General features: G+C 33.5%; 4 protein-coding genes across 6 annotated transcripts; 3 read left to right on the top strand and 1 right to left on the bottom strand.

Moving 5' to 3' along the window:
• The first annotated feature begins 339 nt into the window (after positions 1 to 339).
• Gat-a (GABA neurotransmitter transporter-1A) lies at positions 340 to 11,700 on the top strand. Of its 2 annotated transcripts, XR_014926241.1 has the most exons (13): positions 340 to 442; positions 1,332 to 1,661; positions 2,672 to 2,856; positions 3,568 to 3,886; positions 6,075 to 6,342; positions 6,588 to 6,888; positions 7,046 to 7,232; positions 7,342 to 7,609; positions 8,006 to 8,380; positions 8,672 to 8,974; positions 9,402 to 9,569; positions 9,703 to 9,859; positions 10,183 to 11,700. XR_014926241.1 is itself a non-coding variant. In XM_085489177.1 (9 exons), the coding sequence occupies exons 2-9, from the start codon at positions 6,190 to 6,192 to the stop codon at positions 9,790 to 9,792; spliced, it is 1,845 nt and encodes a 614-aa protein (XP_085345303.1). In that variant the 5' UTR covers positions 3,274 to 3,886; positions 6,075 to 6,189; the 3' UTR covers positions 9,793 to 11,700. The 2 variants fall into 2 exon arrangements, 1 of the variants encoding a protein (XP_085345303.1); XM_085489177.1 differs by lacking the exons at positions 340 to 442; positions 1,332 to 1,661; positions 2,672 to 2,856 and having other exon boundaries at positions 3,274 to 3,886; positions 9,703 to 11,700.
• Positions 11,701 to 12,163: 463 nt separating this feature from the next.
• On the top strand, positions 12,164 to 15,912 carry LOC114945594 (uncharacterized). Its single transcript, XM_029321855.2, has 4 exons — positions 12,164 to 12,448; positions 12,637 to 12,777; positions 13,094 to 14,027; positions 14,145 to 15,912. The coding sequence occupies exons 2-4, from the start codon at positions 12,658 to 12,660 to the stop codon at positions 15,296 to 15,298; spliced, it is 2,208 nt and encodes a 735-aa protein (XP_029177688.2). The 5' UTR covers positions 12,164 to 12,448; positions 12,637 to 12,657; the 3' UTR covers positions 15,299 to 15,912.
• On the bottom strand, positions 15,558 to 17,108 carry mRpL13 (mitochondrial ribosomal protein L13). 2 transcript variants are annotated; one of them, XM_085489237.1, is made up of 4 exons: positions 16,952 to 17,108; positions 16,611 to 16,734; positions 15,935 to 16,089; positions 15,558 to 15,855 (listed from the first exon to the last, which is right to left on the bottom strand). In XM_085489237.1, the coding sequence occupies exons 1-4, from the start codon at positions 16,979 to 16,981 to the stop codon at positions 15,622 to 15,624; spliced, it is 543 nt and encodes a 180-aa protein (XP_085345363.1). In that variant the 5' UTR covers positions 16,982 to 17,108; the 3' UTR covers positions 15,558 to 15,621. The 2 variants fall into 2 exon arrangements, with proteins under 2 accessions (XP_085345363.1, XP_029177690.2); XM_029321857.2 differs by having other exon boundaries at positions 16,893 to 17,079.
• Positions 17,109 to 17,540: 432 nt separating this feature from the next.
• Positions 17,541 to 24,994, top strand: mon2 (Mon2 homolog, regulator of endosome-to-Golgi trafficking). Its single transcript, XM_029321849.2, is given in 17 exon segments — positions 17,541 to 18,124; positions 18,290 to 18,421; positions 18,511 to 18,693; positions 18,824 to 19,060; positions 19,199 to 19,324; positions 19,449 to 19,646; positions 19,739 to 19,985; positions 20,150 to 20,303; positions 20,394 to 20,636; positions 20,719 to 21,005; positions 21,100 to 21,815; positions 21,817 to 23,432; positions 23,525 to 23,712; positions 23,808 to 24,051; positions 24,208 to 24,290; positions 24,378 to 24,607; positions 24,686 to 24,994. Coding segments are annotated over 16 exon segments (4,944 nt in total). The 5' UTR covers positions 17,541 to 18,004; the 3' UTR covers positions 24,548 to 24,607; positions 24,686 to 24,994.
• The last annotated feature ends 1,782 nt before the right edge of the window (positions 24,995 to 26,776 follow it).

The following is a 26,776-nucleotide window of genomic DNA, read 5'->3' as shown; positions in this document are numbered from 1 at the left end:
AAAATATTCAATTCCTCTGCTAATTCTACGGCGGTAATACTAATTCCCTAGCGAAAAGTGTAATTTGTAACTAGCGCCATCTGTAGGTACCGAACGAAGTTGTCAACAACAGCTGATTATCGACTGTTATCATCTGCAGTATCGACGCGTCTTCAGTTGAAATATTTTTGTGTATATTATTTTTTATTATACTTTGAGCCGCCATCTTGAGTAAATGTTTTATCTATTTTGCATACATCAAATCTTACGTATTTATTATTGAAATTTTTAATATTTAACTGTATTCACTAAGTATTTATACATAAAAAGAGTGTTATATTTATATATATTGAACCACAATTGGAAAGAAACATTACGGGTAAAGAGAAACTGTTGACTCTTAAGTCATCATCTTTTTCGCATTATTTTAAGAGATGATTATATGTTATATTCAGTCGTATATGTAAGTATATTATCTGTTATATTTGTAGATTAAATATATTTTTCACGCCGACACATTATTTATAAATGCGTTCAGGAAATAGCGTGAAATGCAAAAAAACTTCTAAAAGTTAATTAAGATTTTAACCTATACATGTATGGCAAAAATATATGTAGATCAAATTTCAATTAAATAGTTATAAACATGAAATTTTTTTCATATAGGCAATAAAATTGAGTATTTTGTTTATTATATACAAAAAAATGCAGTGTGACGCGCGTTGTGTTAAAACATCATTAATAAATTACTTAATCAATTAAAGCGATTCATCGACGCGATGCATCAATATTACGCATTCAAGCGCTGTCAAAGCTCAATAATGCTTCGACATTAAATAATTTAAATCTTCATCGGCTTCGCCGCAACTTGTACTCAGATTTTTCGCAAGTCTAGGACACTTCAAATGTCACATTGTTATTAAATTGTAAAACAAAAGCTATTTATATAATAAATAACATTATAAAAATTTTCTAAAATTAAAATTAAAGAAAGTCAAAATTTTTAGGATAAATTTATGCAAATTCGTTTTAATTTGCTTTTATATACAATATTTATTAAATATATTTCTTAATTTTTGTAATAAATAAGAATGTATAAATATTTTATATATATCATATCCTTTTATTTGTATATACATTATATTTTATTTAAGTATGATATATATATATATATATATATATATTACGTGATATATATGATATATATATATATACGTGAGTAAAAAAAATATATGTATATGTATGTATAAAGTTAAATAAATTGAAACAATTTTGCGTGAATTATTTATTCTGAACATTTTAATTTTCTTTAATACATATTTTTTCTAATATGTTTTATGAATTTGTTATAGCACAAAATCTGGAATTGCAATTTTCAAAAATCGCTACACGTCCATCCCCGTGAAAATTCTAAGCAGCAAGATGGTAAGCGGCGTGGTTCCCGCGCCACTTTCCGCACATCCTCTTGTCATTTGGGATGTTCGCTCCCCTCTTCGAGTGCCTAATGTCATCAAGCAATCGACGTCGCGCGACACACAAAACATATTTGCGAAATACCACGATTCGAAACAGATGATGCTAGCGCATTGGAAACATCGTCAGGAAAAATCGATTGAAAACAATGGATAAACAACATGCATTTAATTACCGTATTGTGAAATTTTAGACCAGTATTGTAACAGGTAATTCTGAAAATTAGATAATTTTTATGGACAAAATCAATTGAGTGAATCGGATGACATTGATCATGGGACGAATTATGACTTCCTCAACATTCGATTCGACATCGCGAGCCAAAAAAATTCACTCCAAAGCATTTTACGGCTCTGCGTTATCAATCCAGGCTTCTCCTCATGACCTATACAACGGACTGTACCTAGAACGGATGCGGGGACGGATCGGTGTCACGTGAACCCTCCGGATATACCAGCTTCCTAGTCTTGCTCACCTACTTTATCGCCATTTCGTTTCATCGGAAACGTTCGGAAATCGGCCATGGCGGGAAAAACGTGCGATATTCGTTCCCGAAACAATCTTCAATCTGGTTTTTTTGTTAATTAAAATTTCTGCATTAATTGCAATCTTATTCGATACTTGTTTCAATTCTTCTAATAATCTTTCAATGAATCTTCTATAAGACTGCCGAAATAACTTAATGATAAAAATCAGACAATGAGGAAATGATAATTATAAGATCGAAGAGTTTTAGTTTTTACTATTATCTATACTATATACTTATATATGCAGCAAATCAATCTGATGAGAGATCGTTAGTAATGCGACGTTAATGGAAAAAATTTGCGCCGTAATTGCATAATAAATGTGCAGCATTTTGTTTTCACGTTGATAGCACTTAGTATCAAGTTAATGGTCGAGAAGCATTTCGGTATTGCTTTCATCGATTTCACGCGATATATGTCCTTAAAAATATTCTGGTCTATCATTATAATAAATGCCGTGCACGAAAAATATAATTAAACGTTTTATGAAATTTTTTCCTTTGTGTCGAAAAGGCAATCAACTCTAATTTAAATTTCAACAACTGCATACCGCTAATTACTGTCATTATTAAATAATTATTGCTATGTATTATTTTTCAGAACATTTTTAGAAAAATCATTATTCTATTTTATTTTTATTCAAAATAATAAACTATTTTTTAGAGAATAATATATGATTATTATTGTTTCAGATTTTTTGTATCCAAAAGATGTACACGATTAAATCTCTTGGAAGACGTTATAGCACAATTGTTCTGAATCTGATGGACCAATTCTGAATCCCGAAAGCATTTAAGCCATGTATCCGTCCGACATGATTAAATCTCATAAAGAAAAGGGCGCGTGCGTCTCTGAAGGAAGATTCGTACGAAATGAGGTAAATTGGCATTTCTATCTATACGAAGAAATTGCGAGATATAAGATTTTGAAGAAGCAGAAAGACAAAACCAGGAGAGGAAGAGAAAAAATGCAATTGCGAACCTATAGAGAAGAGAGAAAAAGAACGAGAGAGAGAGAGAGAGGGTTGGAGATAGAGGGAGGGTATAGATGTCAACTTGATGATGATATACTGTTGCGATCTTGGTGTATGACCCCCTTTCTTCTCCACCATCTTCTGTCCCTCTCTGGCTACTAGTGCTCTATCTTTTTCCTTCATTCGATCTCACCTAACCACCAGATAAAGTTCCGTCGCGACTGGGGATGACGGTGGGCATAAGGGCGATGCGGGTGGCACAGATCACGGGCGGTGGAAAAGAAAAAAAGGGGAACCCCCTCCTGGATTTTCTTCCTGCACGACGATTTCAGTCACTGCCGGCTGGCGCGACGCGCACGGAAGACTGGACCGATCGCAGACCGATTACGCACAGTATCCCGCGGACAACACTCGCGAACGCAACGCAGGGAGTTGCTCTTTCTCCTTTTTTTCTCTCTCTTTCTCTCTCTCTTCCTCTCTGCCTCCTGGTACACGCGTTGTGCTTCATCTTCAGTCATAGTACATCCGCGATAGACGATCACGAGTGCGATCGCGACCTCGCCGCGCGAATCATCTCGAGATCGGGTGATCTTACGAGTAGTTGGGACTTTGCAGAGATCAACTTCTCTAGGAGATCGGAGCGCTCGCCGCGGAGAACGTTGCTTAGCTGAGGATCCATCGTTCCCTGAGGATTTTCATCATCGAGATCGAGATCGAGGACGATACGGTACAGCTACTCCGGCGGCGAGCGCGAAACTACATCCCGCACGTCCATCAAGAGTGCTCAGGAGAAGTGCAGTGTGTAAAAACGAATCAGACTCATTTCGCTTATCGACGATAAAGTGACGCCAAACTGTCTAGCATCGGTTTGCTCATGGTTATCTCGAAAGAGCCGGTGACTTCCACATGAGGTTCCATCGTTGGATTTAATAAGGTTCGCAGAATTTTTGGAAATTAGCATGATGAAGAAAGAGCTTAAGTCAGACTTTAGTAAAAATAACGGTAAATTTGTCGCATATAATAAATAACTAATTAATGACTGGTTTTACTTGCAGTTAATTTTCATGAAGCTTAATTTCTCTCAAGTAATCTGTATAAAAATTTAATTTGACGAAGTAGTAGACGAAGAATAGTAACAATCAGTTGATTCTTAATATAACACTGAGACAGGCTAACTTGATGGAGCATATATTAAAAGAAATAAATTGCTTATATGTATATTAATTTAATTACGTATATAAGCTCTTTAAGAATACATGTTTTAATTTAAAAGCTATTAAATTTGACGTTCGATGTCACGTGGCTTATGCCGAGTTGTATTCTAAAAGCACGTGTTTTAAGGTACTTCAAACTGTCAAGTCCACATTCTCCGATGCCACGTGCTCGTGATTGACTTAGCAATTCATATCTGTCAATTGTATCACTTCAAAAAAATCTTCTCAATGATTCATTACGGCAGTATTATATATATATATATATATGTATAATATCAAAAAATGTGTTAGAAAATTGAACGTAGCATCTCTTTTCGCCAAGGAAAGATTTTCGCAAACGGGAACGGTGACGTGAAAATCCCGGTACGTCGATCGCAACGATATGCGGAACGACACATCCTCGGCTAATTAGAATATAGCTGTTTTTTATGAGCGTGGAAGAGGAAGAGGGAGCCGAGATGGGTGGCGGTAGTGGGAAGGGAGGAGACAAGGAAACACGCACCATCGCGATATTTATTATACGGGACCCCTGCCGGACATTCGTATTTAACGGGCCGCACACCAATAGCCATTGCTCACCCTTCTTCTTCTACGCGGAGAATACCTTGCTGCTCTTCTTGCAGGATCTCCCCCGCAAGTCTCCGTTGATCCCCCGGACACATCCTCGTGCAATCATTAATGCAAGTTCGAGCGATCGAAATTAGATCAAATATTATATAAATGATTTGTTGCCGCGTTTTATGAAAAAAACGATAACTAAAACGATAAATTAAATTGCTAAAAATAATTATTTTAAAAATACGCTCTTTTATTTAGTATTAATTAACAAAAGATGTGAAATTAAATATATTTTTTATAAACACATATAAGATTAATTAATATATAATCAATTCATCAATTTTTGGAGCAATTAACTGAGCATTGAATAATAATTTTTATAATATTATTATCCTGAATTTTTATTAGAATAATTTCAAACAAAGATTTTATATTTTTATATAGAAAAAAGATATATAATAAATATAGATTTAATATGTAGTTTTCAGAGGAAAAGAGCGAAAGAGAAACTTTTGTGAATTTATATTATGTGATTTAATTTGTTTTGCATTTATCAAATTAATTAAATTTGTTAAATAACTAAGTATAATGTTTGTTTATTTCATTACTATTATTATATATAATTTTATTTAGCTTTTATTGACACGTATACGCAATTTTATTATTAATTTTAATTTATATATGTATTATAATTGATTATAATATAATATATTTGACTCTATATTAATTGAGGATTTTTGCGCGATCACAAATTTGATTTCAGTATCTTGACGTATCAAACAAGACTCTTTAACATCTGACGACTATTGAGACACAATGCGGATACAGCCTAATTATCCAATAGAAGAACGCATATTCTTAGCTGGCTGTTCTCTCAGTAGTCTGCTTTAATGCTCACGATGATCAGCCAGCTTTTCACTTCTTTCGATATTCAGGAACATTTATTTTTGACCCAAATGTCTAATCGTTTTCCGCAGATTTTCCGAACAATAAAAAAATCGAAGGAACGTCCGTAGGTCACGAAGAATGAGAATTTGGTAGAAACAGAGAAGACAAAGAGAAAAATGTGGTGTTTTAACTTTGTGCAATTTAAAAACTGATAATATTTGATATTTATATCGCAATTATTTAGAGTGTTCTATCAATTATGATTTGTGTATCATTTCTGAAAACTGTTGTTTTATAATTTTAAAGTAAAAAAAAGGTTTTTATTTTCGTTTATATTTGAGAATTTAAGATAGATTTTTAAACTTCTTGCTACAACGCCTGCTTGTTGCAGCATTTCTTAAGGATTCAAAATTTAAACTATATCGTGGAGTTGAGTCATTTGTATAATTTGTTTTGTTACAGATACTGTGTTATGTCTCGCTATCAATTTTGCATTTGAGGCGATACTAATTGAGAATCAGCTGGAGTGAGTGTACGAACAGAAAACACTGAGATTATCATTGGGCGCCTTACAAACATGACAGAGGCATCACGCGATCCTGAGGTAACTGATCCAGAAAATCCCGACAACGGCAGGACAGCGTTAAATTTGACATCAACGACCAGTAAAAGCAAACCTCTTCCGGATCGTGGATCATGGAGCACCAAGCTGGATTTCATTCTCAGTGTGGTAATCAATTTTATTATGTCGTCCAGTATATTTCTCATTATATAAACATTATCGACAAAATGATATAAACAAAATCTTGAATGTTCAAAGAGTTTTTATCAAGAGAGTTAAGAGTTAAATAATATATATCAAAAATGTATAATCTTTATAGAAAGAGAAAATGATTTCTTTACTATAGACATTAAATTAAATAAACTTGTGCCTTGCTCCTGTTTTGACATCCATACTTTCTCCATTTCTTCAAGGTCGGCCTAGCAATCGGTCTTGGCAATGTTTGGCGATTTCCGTATCTCTGCTATAAAAATGGCGGCGGCGCTTTTCTAATCCCCTACTTCTTGACACTGTTCCTCGCTGGTATACCCATGTTCTTCATGGAGCTGGCTCTTGGACAGATGCTCACGATAGGCGGCCTCGGAGTCTTCAAAATAGCGCCGCTTTTCAAGGGTATCGGTTATGCCGCCGCCGTCATGTCTTGTTGGATGAATGTCTACTATATTGTTATCCTGGCTTGGGCGATTTTCTACTTCTTCATGTCGATGCGCAGCGGTGAACATATTAACCCATTTATTCGCTATAAATTTTTGTGATCGCAAAAAGTATTCTTTAACATATCTTTTATCAAAGATATTCTTTATTTAATAATAATAATAATAAAGAATAAAGGTGAGGATAAGAAATTTTATTGAACGTTACATAACTGTAGAGTTACCCTGGGGCAGCTGCAATAACTACTGGAATACAAAGAACTGCGTGAATCCTTACGATAGAAGCTCGCTGCATTGCTGGTCCGAGATCTCATCCAGAAACGGTAGCGTCATCAAAATGTGCATGGTCAATCACGTTAACGTGACAATGACGGACCTTACGGATCCTGTGAAGGAGTTCTGGGAGTCAGTATAAATACAATTTTTCATTTTCTCCTGAGTACGTGACGTACGCGCGTAATTTGCGCTTTTCTAGCATCGAGCTTACATAAATACAACTGTCTTTATCTTTCAGACGTCGAGCATTGCAGATCAGTGAAGGTATCGAATATGTGGGCAATATTCGATGGGAATTAGCAGCTACATTACTGTTAGTATGGATAATCTGCTACTTTTGTATCTGGAAGGGCGTTAAATGGACTGGAAAAGTCGTCTACTTCACTTCTCTCTTCCCGTACGTGTTGCTCACTGTCCTTCTGATTCGTGGCATTACGCTACCCGGCGCTATGGAAGGCATTCGGTTTTACATCAGTCCAAATTTGTCTAAGCTTCGGGAATCTGAGGTAAGTTATTTTTTTCTCATTTACGGACTTTTTTTGAGCCTTTTGAGTCATTCGAAATAATCTCATAAATGCCAGTTAACTATATAATTACAATATTAACTTTAGTGTTTATATGAAATAATCTTATCCAACAACATTATAACTTAAGTTTATAGTTTGGTAACATCAGTTCGCATTTGTATATTCTAATAATAATTTTTTTTTAAATAATATATGGATAATGATATAGAGATAGATAATAAAATTTAGATATTCTAAAAAAAAAGAAAAAATAAAAGCAATATTTTTTTGAAAACTGTGTTATTGAAATATTATTATTTCAGAAAGAAAATTCTCAAAAATATTTTAACATTATTTTGTGTATGCTTGTGAAAATACATAGAATGAAATTCGCAGGTCTGGATCGACGCAGTGACGCAGATCTTCTTCTCATATGGCCTTGGTCTCGGTACTCTGGTAGCCCTTGGCAGTTACAATAAATTTACCAACAATGTCTACAAGGACGCGCTGATCGTTTGTTCGGTTAACTCGTCTACCAGCATGTTCGCGGGCTTCGTGATATTCTCAGTGGTAGGCTTTATGGCGCACGAGCAGCAGAAACCGGTCGCCGAAGTGGCAGCTTCCGGACCAGGCCTAGCTTTTCTCGCTTATCCATCGGCGGTTCTCCAGCTGCCGGGCGCGCCGCTCTGGTCGTGCCTGTTCTTCTTCATGTTGTTGCTCATCGGACTTGATTCCCAATTTTGCACGATGGAAGGCTTCGTCACAGCTATGGTATCATTTTAAAAAGCATGACGATTCCACTATTTTATGTCTTTAGTTTTATATTTATTAGTCTTAATCTAACTTTTTTTCATTAAATTTGAAAACTTTTATTTTCCAATCAAGCATACGTCATTTTGACGTCAGGATTGGGTTTTAAACTAGAAAAAATCAGTAATCTTTTATCTGGTTTCTTTGGATTATTTGTTTGAAATATTTGATTCAATTATTACTTCAAGAAAAATTCCTTTTTTTACCGTAAAAAGATATATTGTTTCAATTAATCGATCAATTGTCTTTCAGGTGGACGAGTGGCCTCAGCTGTTACGTCGTCGCAAGGAGATTTTTATCGCCATCGTGTGTGCCTTGTCCTATATCATCGGATTGGCGTGCATTTCTCAAGGTGGCATGTATGTTTTCCAAATTCTCGATTCGTACGCAGTCTCCGGCTTTTGTCTGCTATTCCTTATCTTCTTCGAGTGTATATCGATCAGCTGGGCATTTGGAGTAAATCGATTCTACGATGCCTTGCGTGATATGATTGGATACTATCCTCTTATGTGGTGGAAATTTTGCTGGACAATAACTACGCCGATGATTTGTGTTGTGAGTATAAGATTTATGCTTTCTTCATTGCAGTTTAATTTTAGGTATTAAGTATTTTTGCTTATTTCTTTTTTTTTAATAACTAATAATACAGTATAAGGATAAAGAAAGATTATATAAAATGTTTCCTGCATTTATTTTTCTGTAAATTTCTTCGGCTAAAATTTGAAGTAAATTTTTCTCGTAATGACAAGAATTTTTGAATTATATACGATTTAGAGATCTTTTCGCGCATGCATTATCGCTGATACTTAACAAAGTTTTATTTTTCATTGAATTAGTGAATTTTATTTTGAATGGAATATTAATTTGTAATTTTTAAATTAGTTTATTTTTTTTTATTAATATATTTTTAAAAATAAACTAATTTAAAAATTACAAATTAATATTCCATTCAAAATAAAATTATTTGATGTTAAAATATTAGGGCGTGTTCGTCTTCAATCTGATTCAATGGACACCTATAAAGTATCTAGACTATGAGTATCCCTGGTGGTCGCATGTATTAGGTTGGTTTACAGCGTTATCTTCTATGCTTTGTATACCTGGATACATGGTCTACGCATGGATGACTACGCCAGGCGATAATAGAACGGTAAGTTATTAATAAGAGATAATTATAATGAGACATTAAATACAATGGTACAATATAATAATAAAGGAATAAGCATAATGTTAGAGGAAAGAAAAATCATTGTGGGAGACTTACTATTTAATTTTCCTTGCAGAAATACAAATTACTAATTCAGATAGAGGATGATGTCGCGACTCTACGAACAAAGATGGGCCAACCACCAGTCGAGCTAACACCCCTATAATTTCTATTTTAATTGGCAACAAGCTCGCCTAGTACGATAATGTAATCGTTTTACTACATCCCATAAAGTAGGTGAATTATAAGAAAATTAAAAAAAAAGAATTTATTCTGTACATAAAACTTACATAATAAATCTTAATCTTTGAAAGAAAAAGCAAATTTTAACCAATTTTTAAAAATTGAAAAACATTCTTTAAATTATTTTTTAAAACTATAGAAAAACAAAGAGAAAAAAAACAATACTATCACGTAAAAATAGAGAAAAATGGAAAAGAACGTAAATCATTTTTTAAATTAAATTTAAGTTGAAAAAAAATGTCGAAGATTATATAAATGTAATTTTACAGAATAAATTCTTTCCAATGCTTCTTAATCCACTCGTTTTTTATAGGATAACGATTACTATAAAGCAACGTGCACAGCCGTGATAGTAGATCATCGAGATCTATCGTTTCTTTCATTCAAGGCGCGACTCAACGCGAAGCGGAGAGCCAGCAATCAAACAAAACACACTCGACACTGCCCTTGATCCCCTTACATCCACTTGACAAAAAGCTTCGCTGGCTTTGTACATAAATTATTTATTTGTCATCGTAGCGATTATTGCATAATCTCCGCATGATAGGAAATTCGCGAACGATCGCGACATTCTGGTTAAATCATATCGGACTTGTGGGATCAAATGGAATTTGCGGATCAAGTTGCATCCTCATTGAATGATAAAAATTGTTTAAAATTGACCTTATCATAAGTAAGTTATTAAGTGGATTAATTAGATTGTTTCTAAATTATTTTTATGCAAAATTTTGAAACTTTTTTCTTTGTTAGATTTTTTGTGATAAAAAATTATCAATTTTTCTATCAGGCTGTTGTGTTTGTAATACAAATAGAGAGTAAAAATCCAATTAATAATTATTATAGTGCTAAGCAATATTGATTTAACCGATTCTTAACAATACTCAATGATCACATTATCCATTAAACTTGTATCGCGATAGTTTTAGATGTTTTTGCACTTTATTGTGCACTTATACGCTTATACTTTTGCATCAATTTAATGTCGCGTTTAACATGCAAAGTATGTCTGCGTTTTTATTTTCAAAGATCGTATTAAATATCAATTGATATAACTGTAAGACAAAGGCGTTTCTTCCGCGTTATGTTATCGTCATGAGTTGTTGTAATTAAGCAACAAGTACAACGATGCAGGGCACTAAGCCGTTGTACAATTGACTTTTTATTGTTCGCAAGTGATTGTTATCAATAATATACCGAGTCTCGGCAGACTATATATACCGACCATCAATTTTGGTTCACGATGACAAGCGAACGAACTATGATTCGAGATTGCGCATATTTATGCTGCCATAAATATTTTAAATAGACGCGTTGTATTTTATCGTATCGCTCTTATTTAATAAATACACACTAGTGTTATCTAATTTATTTCGTGTACCTGTCGCGTTAGATCTGCAACGTTGGCAAAGCAATAGTAGCGATTATAGCGAGATATTTGACAGTGTTAACGCATGATAGAGCGTTCGTGGACATTGCAATATCGTGACAAAGTTATATAGTCCAGTTATATAGTTTCGATATTATTGCTGCCATTTGTATATGGTACCTGTCTCACTTAACATTAATAAGAAATGTCAAGTGAAGTCTATTATATATAATGTAGAGAGATACTAATAGTCATAACATTTATTAATTACAAAACTATAATTTCCATAAACATATTTTCTTTTTGTAGCGTAAATTCGACATTTTTAGTGCGCGATAATTAAATTCTAATAATAGGCATCGATATAATGATATTGGAATTATTTATTGTTAGCGAATTAATGATTCACTGTATTTTATTTTGTTTTACTGATAGTACAAATAATAAATTTCAAGTGTATTATAATCGTATTACGTTTTATATTTTGTGTGTCTCAAGATGTTGCGATCACAATTTTACAAAATCTATTTTTTGTAATACTTTAATTTGTCATTGACATTTTTCTGTCTTTAAATCGAATGTATGTTTTATTTTAAATTATTAGTTTATTGTAAAGATTCAAAGAACCTGTAGAAGATATAATATATCTATACATATGATAATTCTAAAGAATATTTGTTTTATAGAAAATATATAAAGAATAGTAAGAGTTTAAAATAAGCAACTTTATCTTTCAAAGTTATATTTTTTTATACGCTTTTATTTAATATAAATAGTTGTGAGAGGGATATTAACAAAGAATGCATTTTTCGAAATATATTTAGTCTCCTTTATTATCAAGATAAAAAATAAATTTTAAGAATTTGTAACTTTTCCATAATTTGTATTTGTATAATTTTCTTAAATTGTACAAAGAACATATCTGTATCATATCTTATTTGTTTGAAATATATAATCTACTGCGTATTTCCGCGCGCAGATTTGGATTTAACACGTCACAATATGGCGTCTTAGGGAGTGTTCGGAAATCCTTCTCGTAAGGTAGCGTTTATAATTGACCAATCAAAATAAAAAATTCTTTATTTTGATTGGTCAATAAGAAGTCATTTTATCTCGTGTGTAGAATTTTCGAACAATCCCTTTGTATTTGGCGCATTTCGTTCAGTTCGCTAAAGATTTGTGGAATCAGGTTGAAGTTTAATCCTCACTACAGGTTTCTGCTATTTTTCTATTTTTAATCTTGTTTTATTCTTTTTTATTACGATATTTGCTGGTTCAACAAACCAATTTTACAAAAATCTTGGAAGAAATATTAAACAACATGTACACAGATGATTCGCGATATGTTGAGTTAGCATCCACGCAACTAAAATGTCACCATTGTTTTGATTTTTTGAACAGAAGTTAGATTGACAATAAAAAATGGAAACGGAAGAACTTTGCAGTATCAGTATCTCTCCGTTGGTGACGAATCCATTTGCGGCACAATGGTCATCAGACAATCAGCTCTCGATTATTACAGAAGGAGGGGTTCATGTATTTGTAAGTTACATTACGCGATTTCACTTTATTTATATCAAAAGAGATAAAAGAGAAATGAATAATAAATAGTTGTAATATGTGCAATTTTTTTATTTAATGCATTTCTATTGCATTGTTAATTTTTTTTTAAGTTTTCTATAAGAGTATTTATATTAGAATATTGAGAGTATTATATGATATATAATACTGAATATTTAGAGTACTGTGCTGAATCTCATTAAAAAACAAAACTAGTAAATTATAATTTTAGTCATATTCGTCGAATTGATGTTACAAATTATGATTGCAAAAGATTAATAATAGTTTTTTTTAACAGGAACTGCAGCCTTCACCTATGTCTCCTAATTCAACAATCAAGTTTGCTCGTTCCTATATTCCTTCATATTCTTTGGAAAATCCTCCAGCATATGCATTTGTGGACAAAATAGACTCACTAATATGGAATCTGGACCGTGAACACAATTACTTGAGTCTCATGGAGGAAACAATTACTCCAAAGCTAAGTAGTGTAAATGATGCAGTTCACAAAATAGTGAGTACAGCATGGTCACCAAAAAATTTGATCTCTCCTAGCCAATGTATATTAGCAATATTAAATGCAACAGGCTCAGTTAAATTATCGCACAAAACTTCCAATCAGTGGTATTCCATATGTGATGTTTCATCTCTACGGCAAAAGTATATGCAGGAAAAAATCAAATCTAATTTTAATAAATGTAAAAGAAGTAATAGTTATATAGTGATAACTGAAAATATGAGACAGTTGCAAGCTTGTGCTATGACATGGAGTGAACTGTTTGAAATAGAAAAAACTTCCTTTGCATATTTCTCTGTGGCGTATCATAGTGGTGATATATTGATTTGGAAGATTCTTAGAATTTCAGATTTAACAAAATGCTTAGAACCTATACTTGTTGGTAAAATAGATTCAAACATTGCTGTAAAAATAAATGTATTGTCTTGGATTACTATTAATACAAATGAATATCTGCTAATTGCTGGATATTGTGATGGCCGAATATATGGCATAAAGTTAACATGTACTGATAATGATTTACAAGTGGCATTGATAGAAAAATATGTCGCTCCGGATCGTATAGCAATTAATTATTTACACATAGTTTCTCAAGATAAAGCAAATGTGAAAATTCTTGTTGCCAAGGACACTTTTCTCTTATTGTTATGTATAGATTTGACAGGAACATTAAAGAGTATGGAATATCTGCAAATGCAAGGATTTAATATATCTGGTATGTAGATATCTCTAAATATTATAGCTTATAAAATTTTATAAATGTTATGGTTTTGTATAGTATGATATAAATGCCTATTAACTTTAAAGCTTATGAAAATATTTATTGTTTCAGGTATAATCCCTATTGCTCCTCAGCGATGTTTAGTCAGCACACAGGATAGTCAGTTTTTTATCTGTGACATACAGTTGAACAATTTAATTATCACTGATATAAAAACTCATTTATCACAAACATCTGTTCAGTCTTTAGGACTTGCTCATTCACCAAATAAAGTAATGTTTATTAATATAACCAGTCCAAAAGCAATGTACGATCATTTAGTGATGAGAGAGCCAAGTATTGTGCATATATTCACTATAAAAGACGCAATATATGATCCACTGCCTATTATTAATAATAGTGCAAATCTCATAAGTGTTTGGGATTGTATGGAAGTACTTAGAGTTAAAGCCACTAAAGCAGAAGATGCAACCACGGTATTGCCTCCTATTAAAGAGAAACTCGAATCGTTATCGCTCTACGAATTGCAATTGTCATTGTGGACGACAGTGATGATCAATGTGTGCTCGACGAAAAAGCCAATACCTAATATAGATCATATACAAAAATGCAATATAACGCAAGCGCTACCGTTAATCTTTGTACAATCCGCTTGCGATTGTCTCGATAATTTGAGGAAGAAGAGCAAACTGTCGAAAATTCAAATGCATGCTATGAGCTTACTCAGAAAATATCTGGAAGTATATCTAAATGGAGATGAGAAAGAGGATATCGCTTATCGACGAGCTCGAGAAATGTTGAACGTAACTGCATTCTGTTCCAATCAAATCGAGAAGTGCAACCTATGTGGTGAAGTAATAGATGACTTCTCGAATGTCAAGTCTTGTCCGCGAGGTCATAAATTACCCAGATGCACCACAACATTATTACAGATAACGTTGTTGGATTATTATGTCTGTCCGATATGCACGGGAATTTTCCACCCGTGCTTGAAAGAAATATACGAGGAACCGCGATGTCAGTTCTGCGATGTACCTGTTCTGTGCAATTTCCATGCTTTTGATGTAGAAGAGTCTAAACTGTATGGAAAAAATTTATCACAGCAACGTATTGCAGATATAGAATCGTCGAGAGAGTTAGATTCGGAAGAAACGCACGAAAATCAACGAAGAAAGAAGTGGGATACTTCGCATACTTACTCCGTAATTGTAAATGATAATGATGATGAATCAGGTAGAATTACAGAGAAATGGGAAGAATTTTAATTGTTTGTTATAATAGTTCCGGAAACTGTGATCTTAAATGTATTTATTACAAATTATTACATTAAATTTGTGTTATTTTCATGTCTTATTTTAAACTAAGTTAGAATAAAAGTTAGAATTAAAAGCATTATTTTATTGCTCATAAGAATAAAAATTTTAAGGAGATTAATAGAATAGTTTTTTTTGCACATGACGTAAGTGTGTTAGAATACATTTTTGATTTATTTTGTTAAACCATGAAATAATTAAGTAGTCTTAATTTTATTAAAATTTTGTATTATTATTTTTTTAAATACATTTACTATATAATATTTACATTAAATCTATTTAAGAATGTAATTTTTGGGGTACTTCAAAAGTTGTGGGAAGTTATCTATTTCCTCTTGTGGAATATGATCTAATCGAACTGGAACGGTCCTCAGTTGTTTAATTTGATTGCTAACATTTTTCAATATATCCTTGGGTATCTTATTGTCAGGAAATATATGTAATCTTTCCATAAGGTGTTTTCGTTGCAAGGTTTTTGGCAATGCGCTATAGACAGCCTTTTTTACAATCTGTTTATATACAAAATTATATAATATGAAACAATATAATTTTATATTAAGCATTCACATTTTGCAAGAAATTAATTACCAAAGTTGGATCCTTGCTATGCAATTCCCATGCGAGAGTCCATGTAGCACCTCCATGATATGTTGTATGGTGGAAATATACACGTTTTCGCCATTCATCTCCACGTAAGGCAATTTCCTTGCTGTTTATTACTACTACATGATCACCACATTTATCTATATAAAAAATATTGAGCAAATGTTAACATAATTAACATAAGATTAGACTTTCTATTTATTTTCTATTTATGTGACACTGTTTTTTTACATATTAAAAGAATTAAATATATGCAATTATAATTGAATTTTAAGTAATTATAGATTTTAGTTTATATATATATATATATATATATATATATATATATATATATATATTATTTTTATTCTATATCAATGATAGTTATTTATAGTTTTGATAGTTATTTATATTTATGATTTTTATTCATAGTTTTTCTTTTTAGGTTTAATAATTTGCACAAGTATATTAATATTAATAATTAGTATTAATACTTGTGCAAATTAAAAGAATATTAATTTCTTTCCTTATTAGCATACATATTTGTGTAATAATTATTTTATTGCTCATAAGAATAACAATTTTAAAGAGATTAATAGAATAGTTTTTTTTACACATGACATAAATGTGTTAGAATAGATAATACAAAAGAAAGTTAATGTGTAGTATGTATAGTACTTACTCAGTGGATGATATATAGGTTTATTCAAACCTAAAAGATAAGTCTTTAATAAATTTGCACTTTTATATGGATCTTGCCATGTTGCATCATATATGTGCCAAATAGAAGCAAATGTTCCCCAGTGCTGAAAATAGATCATGTTTACATTAAAAACAGATTTTTCTAAAATTATACTAATTAGCATGAGGTAAATAAGGGTAAATCATTTGTTATAAGGGGTGTATATATATAAGAAAATTGTGAGATTATATATAATATTAAAAAAAAAAAATAATAATAAACCTGTCCTCTTCGCGCAAGTGACATAATTTCCAACAATGAACTTCTTTTATTATACACACTGCAATATTTTCTTCTAGGTTATTTTTCATTCAATTTGAGGTTATGGTCGTAAGGATACACACGCAATTATATATATGCACTGATATAATGTATGTGTGTCTCAAGTTGAAATTTTTTATTATTATTTTTTAAGTCATTCTGGCAAATTTTTTAATCAAAGTATTTTATTATTTTATTTTTCAATGTTATTTATTTTAGGTAACGCAGAGATAAAAGTAATAAATAAATATAAGAGATCAAGAGATTATATATATGTATATGTGTGTCTCAAGTTGAAATTTTTCATTATTATTTTCTAAATTATTTTGACAAATTTTTGAATAAAAGTATTTTATTATTTTATTTCTCAATGTGTATTTATTTTAGGTAACGCAGAGATAAAGATAATAAATAAATATAAAGAGATTATTTCAAGTTTAAAAGCGAGAAGCTACTTTTTCGTATTATATGCGATTATATTTATGAACATTTTATATATGTACGCATTATTCTATTTATATATTCTATTCAATTTGTAAAAAATTTAATTTTTAAATCTATTCGAGATTACGCGCGCTATATCGAATTCATGGAAACGCGGCTAATTTCACGGATGACAGCGCGGCAGCGCCGTTGCATACGTGTCTATCGAATCCGTGTGTCTATCGTATCGTATGATTGCAATGAAGTTGTCTGCCGTAGTTGTACGACGGATTGTACATATCGAATAATTTCGGAGTGCAACGGAGAATAGCGAGAACGAACCGGAGTGAATCGTCGGATTTGGAGGTAAAAAAAGGGTGTCGCGTTTGACAGCAGCAACCGTGTGCCATTTATGGGCATCCGCGGCGACCCGCCCTTCGATGTGATCTGCGAGCGTGACTGCTCCGAAGGGAAGACGATTCCGATGGACCATCGGAGTCGTCCCTACGCCGAGGATCGGCATCGCGGAGAGTGTCAATTCAAGCGTCGACCGATTGGCGCTTAGCCTCTCGGCTTGACAGCGAGCTGTCATGCGTCTGGTAGTGTCGCACTAGAACTCTCGAAGTAAAAAGCGGTAACGTGTGTCAACGATGGCGAGTCCTGCTGTTAGCAGTAACCCGGAGAACGTCTCCAAGTTCCTGGAGACTTTGCAGGCGGACCTGAAGGTACTCGCCTCAGAGACCAAGAAGAAGTATCCACAGATTAAGGAGGTATGGATGATGCGGAGTCAGCTTTATTTCACTCCAAGTTATATTTTAAAAATTGAAGTTTTTATTGCATGTTTTTCCTTCTTACGATTTAGAAACTGTATGTTCCAACGAAGAATTTATTATCTCTTGCATTTAGTAATCTTTATACATGTATATTTATTACAGTCATGTGAAGAAGGAATTGCAAAGCTGAGGACAGCGACAAATAATCCAGGGACACCAATATATTATATTGTAAATCAAATACTTTATCCTTTAGTTCAAGGTTGCGAGAGTAAGGATATAAAAATTATCAAGGTATTAAAAATTTATATTTTATCTTCATGAAAATATTATTTACCAGAGAAATAAATTTTACAATTTAAGTGTGTTTGTTTTCTTTCCAGTTTTGCTTAGGCATGATGCAGAGGCTAATAACTCAGCAAGCAGTAGATCAGAAAGGTGCTCGATACATTACAGATACCTTATGGTTGCTGATGGAATCTGGTACTGAGGAAGTTAAAGTTTTACAGACTGTAACTCTGTTACTTACGAGTAATGCTGTAGTACATGGAGATACTCTTGCAAGAGTAAGGATTTATCTACATCTAAGTATATTTATATTTTTATCTTATATCTTATATATTATATTTTATCTTATATCTTGTATATTTTCAACAAAATGTTTCAAATATTTTACTTGAAATTGTATTTTTTCAGAACTTGGTGCTTTGTTTCCGCTTACACTTTACAAAAGACTGTACAACAATAAATACAGCTGGTGCTACTGTAAGACAACTAGTGTCTTTGGTATTTGAAAGAGTAGTTGCTGAAGACGAACAAACTTCTGACCAGCTAGATTCTGAGGAAGTAAATTTAGAAGAATTGAAAATTCCAACGAATCAAGCGCCTAAAGGTCTCGGCCCTTGCGCTGCAGATGCATACTTAATGTTTCAGGTAATCTTTATTTTAATTTAATTATAATTTTTATATAATTATGTAAATTTTAACGATACATATTTTGTAATTACCTAAGAAGCTATAGAACATATTTTTCTATTTGTTTATATTTACATTGTGTAAATTTTATTTTAGGATCTAGTTCAATTGGTAAATGCTGATCAACCATATTGGCTGATTGGTATTACTGAAATGACCAGAACTTTCGGCTTGGAATTATTAGAATCAGTTCTGACAAATTTTTCATCAGTTTTTTTTAAGGTTAGTTAATATATGTACAAAATAAATAGAGTATGAGATTCATATTTTTTTAAGAATACACAATTATTTTAAAGATTGCTTATACAACTTTATATATATATATATATATATATATCATTTTCAGCATCCAGAATTTAGCTTTTTGCTAAAGGAGAGGGTGTGTGCACTTGTAATAAAATTATTTTCGCCTAACATCAAGTATCGCAATTCAGTACCAGCATCTTTACAACAAGCTACACCTTTAGACAAACCTTATTTTCCTATTAGTATGAGGCTCTTGCGAGTTGTGTCGATTTTGATACAAAAATATCATTCTTTACTGGTAAATATATTAGAGTTTACATTGTAATATTTATATGTGAATGTGATTATTAAATGTACTTAAAAAATTGAGAATATTTTTAATTGTTTTAGGTAACAGAATGTGAAATATTCTTATCCTTAATTGTGAAGTTTCTGGATCCTGATAAACCTACATGGCAGCGAGCCCTTGCATTGGAAGTTCTGCACAAAATGACAGTGCAAGCAGACTTACTGACAAACTTTTGTGAATGTTATGATTTGAAGCCACATGCTACAAATATTTTTCAAGATATTGTCAGTAGCTTAGGAGCTTATGTACATAGCCTCTTTGTGAATCCACAAATGATGAATCAGACAGGTACAGATATTGCATCCTATGTTTAACAGCTAAAAGTAATAGTGTTATTTTTTTTTATATATTTTGACTTATATTCTAAAGGATGTATACAAATATATTTCTCCAGATTTGTATTACTATCTAAAATGTGTATATTGTATGTTTTTATTTTTTTTCTTTTACAGCAACAGGTACAACCATGCCTCAAAGCACAGGTTCACCGTTGTTTACAGGAATGCCTATCGGGCCTGGCGTATCGCCTCAACCTGGTTTCTATTCGCGTGGAATTTGGTTACCAGTAGTAGCAACATTTACAATTGGACAAGCTAAACCAACTTAGTAAGCATTATAATATTATTATACTCTTTTTTTTATAAAGTTTTTAATAAGATTTTAAGAATCAAGACGATAACGCAACAATTATTTTAGTTTGGAAATGCTCGACAAGGTCGAACCGCCGCAAATACCGATTGGTTATGGAATCAGTATTGCTTATGCATGTCTATTAGACATCGTAAGATCGATCGCTTTAGCCATAAATGGGTCGAAGGACGATAGTATCGAAGGTCAGACTTATCAGCCGAGTGAATCCGAGCGGAAACTTCATGTACAATTAATAAATTCTAGTTGGTGTGGTCTACTGGCAGCTCTTAGTCCATTAATAGATGCCAGGTAGTGCAACCGTTATAAATCGCACATGCGTGTATAAATCTTATGTACATAAAAACTCAGAAATAATGGATGTATCTTGTAGCACGGATGAATCAGCAACAGAGAATGTCCTGAAAGCAATCCAAATGTTTGCGTCTCTTTGTGGACAATTGGATTTGCAACCGCCGCGCGATGCCTTTATAACAGCCATATGTAAGGCCTCGTTACCGCCTCATTATGCCTTAACTGTACTATATAACGCACCTCAAGGCATACCTACCGTAAGACAACAGGATTCCGCTGCATACAATTTGACAATGGGCGAGCCTGATTACAGGCAACAAGTAGTTGCCGTTGGTACGCCTCTACCAACGGCGTCTTTACCAATCGGTAAGATGATAACATATCACGTTTGTGTGACAATACATTATGCATACATCCGTTTTACTCGATTAATTATTTTTGTCATATCACGATTATCTAGGTGCTCATCAAGGTCCCGTCATGTTGACTGCAAAGAATCTACAGTGCATGCGTGCGCTGTTATCGTTGGCTCATTGTCACGGTAGCATACTCGGTAGCGCATGGCATTTGGTACTCACCACTCTTCAACATCTTGTTTGGATACTTGGTCTAAAACCTTCCACCGGAGGATCGTTGAAAGCTGGAAGAACAGCGGCTGATCCGAACGCCGTGTTGACGAACGCAGTTATGGCAGATTTACCGGTACTCAGCGCCATGCTCAGCAGATTATTCGAGAGCAGTCAGCATCTCGATGATGTCGCCCTGCATCATTTGATAGACGCCTTGTGCAAGCTGAGTCACGAGGCTATGGAACTAGCATATTCTAATCGCGAACCTTCGCTATTTGCGGTTGCGAAACTGCTAGAGACAGGCTTAGTAAATTTACCACGTGTGGAAGTGCTCTGGAGACCGTTGACGAATCACTTATTAGAAGTTTGTCAGCACCCGCATATTCGCATGAGAGAATGGGGCGTGGAAGCGATTACATATCTTGTCAAGATGGCTCTTCAGCATAAATATCCGCAACCACTCCGTGATAATCAAAAGTTGCAAACGTTGTTATTGGGACCACTGTCCGAATTGTCATCTGTACGTCACGGAGATGTCAGACAACGACAATTAGAATGTGTTCTACAAGTGCTCCATGGTTCCGGAGAGACGTTGTACCACGGCTGGCCCTTTAGTCCTTGGTATTATAGGGGCAGTTTCCGATCATCATGGAGAAGCTTTGGTGCGCATAGCTTTCCAATGTTTGCAGTTGGTTGTAACGGACTTTTTACCGGTAATGCCTTGGCGATGTCTTCCGCTCTGCGTCGACACAGCCGCTAAATTTGGATCGCAGACGCAAGAACTGAATATTTCGCTCACAGCTGTCGGTCTAATGTGGAACATAAGTGACTACTTTTTTCAAAATCAAGAGAAATTGTGTGTTTGCTTGCGTGGGGATTCATCATCTGTATTTCCCGATTTTCCTGGCACTACGAACATGCCGCCATTTGACAAACTCTGGATGTGTCTCTACGCGAGATTAGGAGATTTATGCGTCGATTCGCGACCCGCCGTACGCAAGTCAGCAAGTCAAACTTTATTCTCGACGATAGCCGCGCACGGTAGTCTTCTGCATCAGCCAACGTGGCAAGCAGTACTCTGGCAAGTATTATTTCCATTATTGGACAAAGTGAGAAGTTTATCGAATTCGGCTAGTAGCGAGAAGGTCGACACCAGTGGGAACATACTTATTCACCATAGTAGAAATACCGCGCAAAAACAGTGGGCGGAAACACAGGTTTTAACGTTAAGCGGCGTGGCCAGAGTATTCAATACGAAACGTCAGCTGTTGCAAATGTTAGGGGATTTTCCCAGAGCGTGGTCATTGCTCTTGGAATTCATCGAGAATTCTGCGCTTAGTAAGAATAACGAGGTGTCATTGGCGGCATTGAAATCCTTTCAAGAGATTCTCTTTCAACCGAAGGGAAGTGACAACACCGAGATGATTCAATCGAACGATTCGGAGGGCTTGTGGACAGTGACTTGGCGCGTCTGGCTCAACATCGGGCTGGAGAGTACCGCGCCACCGCAGGAAGGCGACACTGAGCCTTACGTGCCGTCGCAGGCGTTTTTGACCGCGCTGATGCATATATTCCCAGGCGTTTTTCAACATATTAGAACTAAATTTACCGGTTCGGATTTGCAAAAACTGTGTATCGTATTGAAGAACGCGGTGGCTGTTCCAGTGCACGGCGAATCGACGCCGTACATATTGCCATCGGTGCCCGACGTAGTTCTCACTCACTTGCAGGACGAGGTGCTGCATTCTATGGAGCTCCTGCAAAAGGAAGCGTTAAACGGTCCAGACAATTTACGCACGATGATTGTAATGATATTTCTTCAGCTGCTGAGTTTCTCGAAGCTGGCGTGTGAGGCCCCAACATACGGTAAAATACCAACGAAACACATCTCTCAGATTAGAGGTGTGTCTGCCGATTGGGTCACCATGAATTACGTTCCGTTTGGTGAAAAGGCTCTGTCGATGGTCGTGAGTCTGTATCAAAAGACCGCGCACGAGATGGCTGTGATCGACGGCCAGGTGCTGAAGCACATCGTGGAAGCGCTGCACGTGCCGTTGTCCATGAAGTATGCATGCCCATCCGCGACCACGTGGAAGTTAGCCGTGACCAGTATCTTAGCTGTCCTACACACCGGTCTACCACTCGCCAGAAAATATCCCGAAGAGTTCCAGAGTATGTGGCTCGAGCTCGCAAGTACACTGGACGATTTCTTGTTCCCAAAAAGGTAAACTCTGACAAATTTATGTTTAACACGATTACTTCGTTTGATTATTTCGAAAAGATTGTCAAAAATGAATTTTGTTTGATTAATTGCAGTGTACTGAACGTGGAACGAGGGGTTGAAGAGATCCAGGCCGATGAGGCGGTGGACTGTCAGGTTATGGAGTTACTGAGAGACGAAGTATTACCACATTCTCAGCATATACCTCATCAATTTATATTGAGAGTCGTTATGCTGTTAAATAAAGGTTCCATACATTCAGCTACCACTGCAGCGAATATCGGTACGTATAATATCTAAATATTTTTTATAATATATTTATATATAAAATATATATTTGTTCAAGGTAAAAAATTCGTTTCTTTTCTTTTTTCACAGAGAATGGTGCAGAAACGAAATTACGGGAAGAGTTCGCGAAAACTTGTTTCGAGACTCTGCTGCAGTTTTCTCTATTGGATGGATTAAACAATGACTCAGAAAATAGTCCAAAAGGCAGCCCGGATAATGACGAGGGCGGTATCGCCGGACGACTGGCGGTCACGGCTCTTCTGCACAGATTTCAAGAAGTGCTACGGCGATACATCGAGAGCGAAAAACGGAGCGGAAAATGCCCGTTGCCTAGGTACAGTAAAATTACTTACGATAAGGCAAAAATAATTTTATATTTTAGCAAATAAATTTTATTTTATTTCAGCAAATACGCGTCTTTTGTTTCAAAAAGATACTTTATATTGAAAATGTATTTATTTTAAGTACTTATTATAGAAACTTTTTCTAGATACAGATTGTCGGAGATATCGTTTGTTCTTAAAGCCGTTGCCACTCTTGTAGTATCGCTCAAAAAGGCACCACCAAATAAAGGTACTATTTTATTTTCTAGTGTATAAATGTAATAAGCAATTATATTCTTTATTATGTGTATTTAACGAACGATCGTTTATGTTTCAGTTGAAAGATCAGTGTGGGAGCAACTGATCGGATTATATCCATGTTTAGTGGAATGCACCATTGCGACTACTTCTGGACAGGTGTCTAGATCTTTACGGGAGGCTCTATTACAATATCACGATTTATTACGGGCACCAGTAAACAACACGCCAACTTCCAACGGCGTTTGACCAATACATTCTTTTCTTTTAACTGACAGCATGGACTTGCGCCAATAGCTGCAGTATAGGGTGAGTAATTTGCTTATATAATATTTTGACAGATATATGAAATATACGTCTACAATTATACCTTTTCTATTTATGTAGGAAGGTAATGAATTTAAGCGTATTAATTTACTTGTATATCGAGAGCACAAAGTTGCGCTAATATAGCTGAAGTACAGGGTGAGTATTTTGCTTATGTAATATTTTGACACATGATATGAGATATATATCTGCGATTATACGTTCCCGATTTATTATAGAACGATAATGAATTTGAGCGTATATAATTATATGCTCCAGTGATAGAATAAACATTGTGTTAGATTTTTTGTTATAATAATCGCATACGAAGATAGTTTTCTGGATCATTGTAATTTATTATACTCTTGTCTGTCGATATATATATATATATATATATATAGTTTTTATAACACAGTACAATAATCAAAAGGTGAACAGAGTTTTTAGATTGACGCTTTCATCGCAGGAATTTTATATAAATTTGTATAATTTCGTTTTTCGACTTCATGTCAAAGAGTAACAAAGATCTCTTTACGAGATTTGTCATTGCTAACTGCTTAATAGCAATACAAAAAGTTTTGTTAGGATTGTTATATCGGATAAATTAAATTCGAGATAGTTATGTAATGACAAATAGAATTTGAGAAAAAGAGAGAAAATCGTTCCTGTTTAAGATTCATGAAATAAAGAAGGTTTATTACCTTGCATATATTCTTCACAGAAAGTGTAGAAATCATGTGTTCTAATAGCACAATTGATAATTCATTTTGAATATACATAAAACAGAAGGATGCTGTATATATCTGTGGGGGATGTACACACACAAGTCAGCTTTTTTTAATTGGTGTTGTAAATAATGCGAGGTATAGAAATATAATAGGAATATAAATTAGAATATGTAGGTACAAGATGATTTTATAAATAATATTAAAACTTTATCCTCTATATATAATATATACATATATATATATATATACATATATATTATATATATTATATATATATATATTCTTACAAATTACGCAGCGTCGTAAGCTATATTACCAGAGAGAATGTAAATAAATCTATGCAGATTAAATAAAACTATCGAGCAGATGTTATTCATGCTCTTCCGTTTCAGATTCCACAATATCCTTGAATCACAAATAATCCTGTCCTTAGTATGTTTTTAGTATTAATTTATTTCGAGAAAATAATTAGCGATACGATAAATATTTGCTAAATAAAAACGTAAAAATCATGCATTTAATTCTTTGTATGAAATTAATATAAATTTTGTGATTTATTTAGTTGGAGATATTGGCATTCGAGTATTAAATATTACTTCAAAAGTCTATACTTGAAGTGTTAAATTGAAGATTTATTTAGGAACAAGGAAATATATAAAATATTTTGATGAGAGACATATATTATATTTAAAAATAAAATATAATCCAGTAGAGAGTGTACACGCACACGTTTGGAACGTTTACTAGAATATATAATATACGTATACAGAATCTATTAGCATCGCACATTTTCTTTATACAGATGTTAGAGATAAATTTAAAAAAATATTTAGTACTTGTTTTAATAATTACTGTTTTTGACATTATAAAAAGCTGAAAATGAAACTGATAGAATACAAGTTTTATTATTTTTAAAGTGGATTTTATTAGATTAAGTAATTATATTGAGAATTAAGATAAAGAATAATGAGTTTATATAAAATATTTGTTAAAATTGATTTAAGTTTTGACCATAAATCTGTAATTGGCAGAAAATGTGCGCTACTTGAGACATCGTATATATTTAAATTAAATGACATCATCTACGTATAATGCAGTTTCTTTAAATTCTTTAAACACAATTTTTTTTTTACAACTACACATTTCGATATATAATTCGATATATAATTATCTAGTCATCAATTTACGCAACATATTTTTAATGTGATAAGTCAGCTACATATAAGCATTTAACGAATTTACATAATCGCTTTGATATTCTGTGTACTGTAGAATTAATAAAATTCTCAACGGAACAACTATAAAGCCTCTCACAGACTAGATGTAAATCTATACATTCATTATAGACAACTACCGCTTTAGTTTACAGATTAAATTAATCCGTTCTTCAGTTTAACGCCATGACTTGTTCACATATGTAATCATTGTCGTCAATAGTTGCAGT

This window comes from Nylanderia fulva, unplaced genomic scaffold (assembly GCF_048542155.1).
Source record: "Nylanderia fulva isolate GAGA-0341 unplaced genomic scaffold, ASM4854215v1 Scaffold8, whole genome shotgun sequence".
In the NCBI taxonomy this organism is placed as follows: domain Eukaryota; kingdom Metazoa; phylum Arthropoda; class Insecta; order Hymenoptera; family Formicidae; genus Nylanderia; species Nylanderia fulva.
This window is presented reverse-complemented; position numbering and strand designations above follow the sequence as displayed.